The sequence below is a fragment of the Rousettus aegyptiacus genome, unplaced genomic scaffold, assembly GCF_014176215.1.
Source record: "Rousettus aegyptiacus isolate mRouAeg1 unplaced genomic scaffold, mRouAeg1.p scaffold_m13_p_17, whole genome shotgun sequence".
NCBI lineage: Eukaryota > Metazoa > Chordata > Mammalia > Chiroptera > Pteropodidae > Rousettus > Rousettus aegyptiacus.
The window spans coordinates 7,045,690-7,055,703 of NW_023416292.1; the positions used below are offsets into that span (position 1 = coordinate 7,045,690).

At 46.0% G+C, this 10,014-nt stretch overlaps 1 protein-coding gene across 1 annotated transcript; it reads left to right on the forward strand.

The window, feature by feature from the left end:
- Positions 1-4,453: 4,453 nt before the first annotated feature.
- Positions 4,454-5,168, forward strand: G0S2 (G0/G1 switch 2). The gene is made up of 2 exons (XM_016158558.2): positions 4,454-4,594; positions 4,748-5,168. Exon 2 carries the CDS (start codon positions 4,780-4,782, stop codon positions 5,089-5,091), a length of 312 nt encoding a protein of 103 aa, XP_016014044.2. The 5' UTR covers positions 4,454-4,594; positions 4,748-4,779; the 3' UTR covers positions 5,092-5,168.
- Positions 5,169-10,014: the final 4,846 nt, after the last annotated feature.

Sequence of the window (10,014 nt, forward strand, 5' to 3'; positions counted from 1 at the left end):
GAACCTGTAACATACAGTCCTGCAATTCGGAAGTGGCATATGGGCATCCATGGCTTCCCAAAACTCCCAGCACACCCTGCACGCGCCAGCTGCTAGTGCCTCTGCTTGGCAAGAAACCATGAAGGACAAAAGCAAAATCTCTATGAAGGGTCTGTTCCTCAGAGTTGATTTGTCAAGCCCTGGGGTCCCAAGAGCAGGTTGCGGGGTGCCTGAGAGGGAGCCAATTGCTGCAATGTCTGACACTAAGCTGGGAGTGCAAGCGAAAGGTGAGGAGGCCAGAGTGGAGGGAACTCAGCCAGGTTGCCACGTCTTAAGAAATTTCAGCCCCAAGGATAAACCACTGCGCCTAAAATAACCTCCCAGAAGAGTTTTCACTGATCCTTTTGCAATCTCTATCCCAGTACTGACTTCCAGGTCAGTGTAACTAGTATTGATTAGGCCCTTATTATATATTAACACCATGAAGGGGACAAGGATCTGGTCTTCCACAGAGATAGAGCAAGCCCGCAGGAAACCCCGGAGAGCCGTATGAAACAATGCACAATGTAGTGCCAACCTGTGCCGAAATTCACAGAAAGGAGTGGTCAAGGCGTGCTGGCAGAAGCAGTGGTGGCTTCTTGGAGCACATGACCTGAAGGGAGGAAGACAGAATAGAAAGAGAACAGCATTTCAGGTAGGAAGGAGAGCATGAGCAAAGAAGGCAGCAAAGGGGAGGACGAATATTTCTCGAGCTGTGAGAAAATCATCTGTGGAGCAAAACGTTCTCCTCAGAGAATGACTGAGAGATAAAGTTAGATGAGTAGGGAAGATCAGATCACAGAGGTCTTGGATTCTAAGACTATTGGTCAAACAAATCCAATATTCAAAATCTAGTGCATCTTAATCACCTTAAACAGGTAATTAAGAATGAAAGTGTAATTTTAGATAGATTTATTGAATGGTAGTGTTTGAGATGGATTAGAGAGAGGACAAAAAGCAAAAAAATAATAATAAATAAAAATTTAAAAACCTATCCAAAAAAAAGGAAAAGTCTTGAATGCTTCTTTAAGCATCCACTAAAGTCTGACTGCGTGCAAATTTAATAAATATGGTGCCTCCCCTACCAGGCTTCGCAATTCAATGGAGAAAATGCTCATTAATCCTGTAGTTATCTCTTGAGGACCTACTCTGTGCCAAGGATTATACTTGGCCCTGGGGACATAAGAAAAACAAAGCAAAGTCCCAGCCCTCATGAAGCTTATCCTTCAAGGTTATGAAAGACAATCCAAAAAACAAGTCAATAATTATATCAATATAAAGTCAGGTACTAAGCGCTACGGAGAAAAGTCGAGCAAGGTATTGGGTAGAGAAGGGTGGGTGAAGTGGTCAAGGAAGACCTCTCCAAGAAAATGCCACAGTAAAATCCTAGGGAACAAGTAAAATGGAGATGCCACTGCTGGAAATGAGGATATTGAGAAGGTAACTTAGTTTATAAGAGTACAGAGAATGTGGGGAGTCTTGTTTCAAGTGTGTCAAGCTTGTGATAAAAGCAGGATATCCACACAAAAATGTCTAGACTCCAGAACTCTGATCTACAAGACCAGAGGAAGGTAAAGTTTAGATTTAAAAATCATTTGTTGATATGTGAATGATAAGAAGCTTCTCTCCAAAACTAATTTATATGTAATGAAAGTAACCCAAGGACTAAAGACTCCGGTAGGCAGCAAGCAGCAGGCAACAAAACAATAATACTAATAACTGAGATAAATACACGACCAACCATCCCAAGGACCTCTGTCCCCTGTCCTTTCCTTCCCTAAGGCCCAGGTGTTGGGACAGCTCTATCCCATTCTGAGCTTCCCCCTTGGACCATACGTTGCTCCTTTGTGACTGTTTCCTCTGCAGATGACTCTGGGTGCTTTAATGTTTGAGAGAAAGAGATATGGAAAGCAAAATAAACAAATTTTAAACTGGCCTCCTTTGCCTTCCTAGAAATAGCAAGAATTAAATATTGCGGTAGACCATATGAGTAGGAGGACCAATTGTTCCAGTCTGCCCAGAACTGTCCCAGCTTCAACACTGGAAGTCCTGCATCTTGGGGAAACCCTTCAGCCCTGAGCAAAGTGGCATGGTCGGTCACCCTGTGATGGGTCTGAGCTTTGCAGCTATAACCTGTGTCTGACCTGTGTGACGCAACACAGGCTTTACATCTCTCAAGTGATGTCAGTGAGTTAAAGCATGTGCTTAGTTTCCCAAACTCTACCTAATCCCCTCCCCTAGAAGCTGGGTTCTCTTTCCCTCACCCAGACAGGGGAGCTGTGTCAGAAATTCTTAGGCATGAAGGGACCCTGGATTCCCCAGCCTTCTATTTCCCCCATCTCCCACGCAGCCCCAGCAAACCAGCTAAACCAGGAACATCAACTCTGCAGGTGACCCTAACTCATGCCATTTGCTGGCCTCTCTGCCCAGCCCTGGCCAGCAAGCTGGTGGGGCCTGAAGGACAAAGTCAGATATCATCAAAGAGGGAAAGAAGGAAACTCATCTGAGGTGGCTCTACCACCACAAATCACAAGAAAGGGGAAGTCAGAGAAATTAGAGTCTGTTGACCTTGAAAGACTATGTGGTTTGTGTCTTTGAGTTACAGAAACACCGGAAATGCTTATTGACACGTCAATTTTGGAGTAAGCCAGGTTGACTCACTTTCAGAGCAGAAATCAGGTAAAAGCCCTGATAGTAAGGTGCACATATGTTCTCCCAGAAACACTCACAAATCTTGGGAAAGCTCACAAATCGTTTCTGACAGTTCTTAAAAACTTCTCCAAAATAAGGAAGATTCAAAGAAAATGCCAAAACCGATATTAATCTCAGCTTGGTCCCATATTATTGGATTTTCCTGCCTGACAAGTTTAAAAGAATAATAAGCAGGGGATACAATTCTTCAGGAATAATCCTTATTGGGTCCCTTGTCACCTCGATTGCTTGTGTACGGACAAAAATGTAGAATGCTAAATAGCTATTTAGGTAATCTTGCCCAATCTGCACAAACCAATCCTATGCCTTGAACTACCAATAGCCAACACAGAGAATGGTTGTTATCATTGCCTTTTTTTAACTGAATTGTCTGGAAAATTGCCTCGGACCCCCAAAGAAAGATCACTGTAAAATTTCCAGTGACTCAAATATTCAAACATTTGATTCCTGAAATAGCCCTTCCCCCTGTCCCTCCCTGCAGGACTCAGCCTGACTGACTGTGACAGGCTCTTGCAAGATTGCATCACCGACCTTTGTGACTTTCTGGCCAGCCTGGTTTCCCCTCCTTCCCTCTGCCCTCCCCCTTTTCCTGCTTAAAGCCCTTTGGCCTACCAAGCTCTACTTTTCCTCTGCTTGCTACCTCTAGTATATGGAGAACCAAAGCTAAATCAGAACTCCCCGGCCAAGGTAATGATGTCTATTCCTAGTCACTATCAATCCCACTAGCCTCAGGCTTCCAAGAGTACCTTCTACTCTAACTTCTTACCCAAACCACTTTCACCCTTCTGACCCTGAATTGTTTCCATGATACACTGAGCAGGCACAGCAGAGTTGCACCCCGGGGTCCAGGTAGGTGGCAAATAATGCCTTGAGGACAGCATAAAATATTTACCTCCCGGACAAGCGGACAAACACCCCTTCCATCTTCACCTCCCTCTAGCCCCCAACTTCACTTCTCAAGTGGGAAAGGGGGTGATTTGGATTTAAGGGCAGTCCCCTGATACAGAGACGGACATCACGCACACACACAACCTCTGTGCATAAAAGATAATCCTCAGTGAGTAATCTCTCAGGTGACCCTAACGATGCAAGCTCCTGTGAATGAGACTACTCAGGCTGGAAAGAAATAGCCCATCACAGTCCGTAAGCACACACTGCCTTACGCAGAGCCTGGAAACATGCTCTGTTCCTTACCCGAAACCCTCCCCCTGGCCTTCTCCCCTCCGATCGCCACACCTGTGGGAAGATGACAACCCTTCCGAGCAAAAACGAGTGATTTTTCAGTTAGGATGTCCTTGGTAGGGGTCCTTCTCAAGCTGCCTCGTAGGAGGGAGGCTGTGCACCCACCCACACCGCTAAGGAAGAGTCAAGTCGCAAAAGTACGCGGACACCTCCCTGGGCTCCGGGTCCTCACTCTAGCGTGCACCCGAAGTGGGACTTTGCGACTCCGGGCCTGCCCTCCCCTGCACCCAGGCGAGGGAGCCCCCAGTTCGCGCGGTCCCAGCGTGAGCAGATCGTGGCCACTTCCCCCCAGGCCCCTGCCTCACTCCTCCCTCTTCTCCCGTCCCCCTTCCCCCTTCCCCCTTCCCCCTTCCCCGTTCCCCCTTCCCCTTTCCTCTTTCCCCCGCCCCCTCCCCTCTCTGGCTTGCGCTGCGCTGGCCGCAACCCAAGGAGCCCAGGGGGCGGGTCTTAGAGAAAAGATTTAAGCGGCCGCTGGCCGCTAGCAAGGTGCCAGCTGCCGAGTCTCCATCTGGAAGAACCGCGGCTGCCGGGGAGGAGGAGAACGCGGAGCTGCCCCGACCCACAGTCGCGCTCACCGTCTCCCAGCTCGCGCTGCCTCCTAGAAGCCCGCTGCGCGGCTCAGGTGAGCCCGGCGGGGACCGGCACGGCGGGGCTCGGGGCCCGGGAGTCCCCTTTCTGCGGGTCTCTACCTAGACGCTGAGGGAGGGGTGCTGGGGCAGCCGAAGCCATCCTTCAGTGACTAACAGTCCCCTTTTCTGCTCCGCTCCTCCTGCAGGTCCCTCCCGCTCCCGAGAGCCTAGATCCTTGATGGAAAGGGTGCAGGAGCTCATTCCTCTGGCCAAGGAGATGATGGCCCAGAAGTCCAGCCGGAAACTGGTGAAGCTGTACGTGCTGGGCGGCGTGCTGGCCCTGTTCGGCGTGGTGCTCGGCCTGGTGGAGACCGTGTGCAGCCCCTTCACGGCCGCCAGCCGCCAGCGGGAAGAGGAGGCAGCGGTGGCCGCGCTGCGGGCCTCGCTGGAGCGCCAGACCCGCCGGACACAGGCCCTGCTGGAGAAAGGCAAGCAGCAGGAGGCCATCGTCTGCAGCAAGGCCCTCTCCAAACGGCAGCACGCCTCCTAGGAACTGCGGGAGGCCAGCAGAGGGAGGGAGAGAGACGGAGACGAGAAAGAGAGGCAGGGAAATAGAGAAAAAAGAGAGAGAGAGTCAGAGACTGACCCATTTGGGGAGAGCAGGACTCCTGCGCTGTTTGGACTTCCTTCGGAGACTTCTAGGACTGAACGTACACAGATCCACCAAAAGGAGTTTGGGATTGAGTTTTGCTGCTGTGCAGCACTGCAGGAGAAAGACATATCCAAGACCATATGTCTTTGAGCCGAGTGCATCTACCATTTTGCACTGGGGAAGAAGGAGAAATGCTTTTTATATTATTATTATTATTATTTTATTATTATTATTATGACAAATGACCACCATTTTGCATTTTGAAATAAAAAAGTGTTTTATACTATATCTCAGTATCTGATTCCTGAGGGACGTGGTCCCCTGGGGTGGACAGGCAGCAGGCAGGGTGAGCATGCCGGTGGGGGGGGTCTTCCCTGGGCACTGTGGAGAGGGAAGCCTCCTGAAGGTCAGCCAACAGATGCTTCACTGCCAGGGACTCTGATACTCATACTACATGCTTATAAGTCTGTTAAGGATTTGTTTTTGTTTCATGTTAGGGGTGGGAAGAGAGAAACTTTCATAAGTTCCACCAGACTCCTCATTTTAAAATCAGAAGATAAATTAACTTCCGAGGTAGAATATGGAAATGGGAGATAATGATCGAATCTAGGCCAGAATCTGCATTTTCCCTTTGCACTGGGGGGCTCCTGTGCACCGGGGGCTCCTGTGGCCGATGCCCCCTTCTTCCTAACTATTCTAGCCAGAGAAAGAGACAGAGGGGAAGGAGAAGGGGGAGGGGCAGGGAGAAAACCAGTTCCCCGGTAGGAAAAGGGAAAGCAGGCTCCCAAGGACACCTAAGGGGATGCCTAGCTCTTCTCAGCCTTCCTCCTCCTGAATTCAAGTCACCTCTAGGTTAGAATGAGAAAAGACTGGTTGTCACAGACCTGAGTCCCCTTCCGCCAGGGGCAGCGCTGCGGTAATAACCAGTTCAGCGGCTCCACAGGGCTCTGCAAAGGAAATTTTAAACAGCGGCTTTTAAAGAGACACAAGCTCGACGCCACTCTCCTCTCGATTTTAGTATGTCTCCTGCCTTAACCAGGTTCAGACATCTCACTCTCGCCATCGAAGGCTGCGCGTTTTTGCCAGACATGCCAGTGGCTCCTGTCATTGCCTCTGATCAGACTCTCCACTACCGCCCCCTTCCCACACACACCCCTCCGTTTTCTTTCTGCCTGCTCAAAACCTACCCAGGGTTCCTGGCCCTGATTAAATGTCATTGCTCCCTGAAATCTATCCTATCACCCCTAACTAAAAAATAATCAGAATGAGGTGAGATGAATCAAGGGAAAAGAGACATTTTTAAAAGAAGAGAAGAATATCAGTGTTCTCCCTGTTTCCAAAGCGGAAAACTCAGCCCTATATTAAGACATAGCCTCACCTTAACTGTCCAGAAACTTCTTAGGAATCTATCCAATCTTTTTCTTCCAGTTGGTCTTATGTTAATTATTCCTCCGCCCATTTGGCCACCACCTTGTCCAGCCTTCGACAGCTCAAATTACCTCCTAGCACATTGGCCTTAAACCAACTCATTGCCAGACTATTCTTTCTTCCTTTCATCCTGCTGCTCCTCCATGCAAGAAACATCACAGACTGAACTCTGTGCCTCCAAGTGTCCGTGATCTCCTTCCATCTCGGCCCTGCCACTTGACTTCTCGGGCTGCTCCGTATGAAACCGGTGCATTCCTTCTAGTCTTCTGCATCTTGGTTCACACTACCCTTCCCACTCACAATCTCCACATCTTCTGAAACCACATATCTCAAATTCTCCAAGACAGACATGATTTCAAACCTATATATTAAATCATGTACTCCAATTTTTGGTTTGGAAGGTAACGCCTATATTTTTTTTTGGTTTACCTATATATAAGAAAATATATTTTTTTACATATTTGCCTAATTGTACAACGCCTATATATTTTTAGTTTAGAAGATTATGCCTCGTGCCTTTAGATGATCAAACCATCCAACCCAATCAAGTTTGAGCTATTAAAATCTTCTCTGTCCTCACCGATGTCTTTTCTCTGAATCCTTGCAGGACATACAGTCTGGGTTTCATACTGGGTCACTTAGTAATAGACTTTTTCCCAGTTGTTTTATGGATCTGGTCATATCTCTCACAGTATAATATTCTTGAGGTCAAGGGCCGTCTCTTCCTCTTCAGTTCATAGAAATTATCAAATCCTAGGCAAAGAGTAGGTTTTTAATAAATACTTAATTGCTCAATTAATCTACTTATGAAGTTAGAGCAGTGGTTCCCAACGGCACGGGAGCAATTTTGTCACCCCAGGAGACATTTGAAAATTGTCCAGAGGTATTTCTGGCTGTCTGGTAAGGAAGGAGGGGCACCACTGCTAACATCGAGTGGGTAGAAACCAGGGGTGCTGTTACACATCCAGGGGTGCTGTTACACACCATCTTACAATAGACAGGACTGTAACCCATGACAAAATGTCAATGAGGCTGAGGCTGAGAAACCATGAGCTAAAGGAAAGTAAGGGGAAAGAGTCTGCTTAACAGTTTCAGAATCAAGATTTCGAGGTAGTCTCACAAGACTATGCCTGGTTGTGATCAAATAGGGTAAGTCCCTCTCCAAAAACAGGGACAAAACTTATCCTTGTTCCTATCCTGGTTGGCAATTTTATCAGCAACCTAGGAGAAGTGACTGATCAATTCTGTTGGTGATACAGAGCTGAGATAGTAGAGTCAGGATTCAAAACAACTCAACAGGTTGGGATCTTGCCCCGAAGTTAACCAATTGAAACTAAATAAGGAAGACACGATACAGAATTTAGGTCCAAAAAAATCAGTCACATGACCGTGGAATTATGAAAGCTTATTATCATATGAAAACTTATTATCACAGATCGTATGAAAAAGACACAGGCATTTTCACTGATTATAAGCTCAAGGTAAGCCAACGAGGGCTTGTGACAGGGCTGCTAAAACCCTATAACATCTTATTGGTAGAAGTAGAATGTTCAGTAAAAGTGAAGAGGAGGTGGTTTTGTTTAACTTTGCAATCTGGCAGGTGGGAAACAAAAGTTGTTAAGTCCAGCTGCTGGGACTGGCATTCTGACTTCCCTATTTGTGAGATTCCAAGGCCTTGGACAAGTTACTTGTATACAGTCAGCCTCAAGTTACTTAAATTCTTTCCTTGTCTACAAAGTAGTCCTTTCCTCATGGGATAATTTTGCAAATTAAACGAGATTAAGTGCTTGGTGGGTACCTGGCATATACAGTGGACCCTTAAACAATGTTAATCGCAATGACATCTGTTGCATTCAAAAATTTGTGTATAATTTTTGACTCCTGGAAATCTTAACTATTCTTGGTATCCATAGGAGATTGGTTCCAGGACCCCCCTGCTCCACCTGGCAGATACCCAAATCTGTGGCTGCTCAAGTCCCCTGTATAACGTAGCAGAGATCTATGCATACAGTAGGCTACCAGAATCCACAGACTCCCAAGCAGCACAAGTATTTCCATGAATTGAAATTGGCACAAGTATTTCTTAAAAAAATTCTCACATAAGTAGTCCAGTGCAGTTCAAAACTGTGTTGTTCAAGGATCAACTACAGTAAGCTTTTAGTCAATTATAGTTGTTGTTGTTGTTGTTGTTGTTATAATTTAAGATAAATCTGCTTAGAGTGACAGGCATATAAAAGTCCAGAAACAGTGTCACATACAGAACAATCCCATGGATCACTAGAGCAGACAAGATACAGTAGTGTCACATAACGAACTGCCTCCAAATATTTGAAGGGCTGCCATACTGGTCCAATAAAGTACAATAAAATAAACTTATGTGGCTTGAAAGTTCAGAACTAGGACTAGCAAGTAGATGTACAGGAAACAGATCTTGGGTCATTAAAAAGTCAGAGAATTTCAAAACATGTGTTGCCTTGTGATGAATAGTAAGCACCCCCATTACTAAAAGCAGAGGCTAGAAATCATCTGCCAGGGATGGTATAAACTGGAGAGGGAATTTCTGAACTTGGAGGGATCTGAGTCTTATGACCTCTGGGGTCCTATCCGAGCATAAGAAGCTAGTAGTCTGTTTAGTACAACCACCAATTAGGGCATGTATTTCCCGTTCCAGCCTGCTTCTCTAGAACCCACCCCCTCTCCTCTGTTTCTAATGCCTCTTTGTTCTTTTCCTTAGCATGTCGATAAATATTTTCCTTCTTGCTGGATGACTATTAAAAGTAATACATTTAATTCCAAAAATAAATGATTTCCTGATTAAGTTTATCTAACTAATGCTTTTGCCTCTTAGAAAATACCCTAACCTAGAGGTTGAACCTAATGGTTCCCAGACTGGGTCCTAGTGAAACACTTAATAGTCCACCTTGCTCTGTATAAAACACCACACAACTCTGACCTACGAATGTAAATAAATATGTTATTTTGTGTTATATCAGATATCAATTTGCACTATGTTCTAGTGAAAATAAGTAATAGATACCAACTGTGGGAATATTAAAAATTAGTACATTCTTGGGAAAAGTGTGATTGTTCTATAATCATGGTACCCAGAACCAGTTTTAAACCCAATGGTTTAATCAATGACAGCCCACCTCAATTAACATGTTTTTACAAACCAACCAACCAACCAAACAGCGATAGCCCCTCACTTCTGAGGGTCAGCTAACCAAAAACGGACTCATTTCAGAATGCCAGTCAATCGACAAATAAATATGCTTTTATAGACAATGTCAGCCCAGTATGTCTAGGAAAGCATGCCAATCCCCAAACTTCATGCTTCCCAAAAACCAACGAGTGAACGTCCTGGTTTCCTTGGGTCCAAACTCTATTTGTCCT

Excerpts from the sequence above, each read along its gene's own strand:
- G0S2 (XM_016158558.2), top strand. The coding sequence starts at position 4,780 with ATGGAAAGGGTGCAGGAGCTCATTCCTCTGGCCAAGGAGATGATGGCC.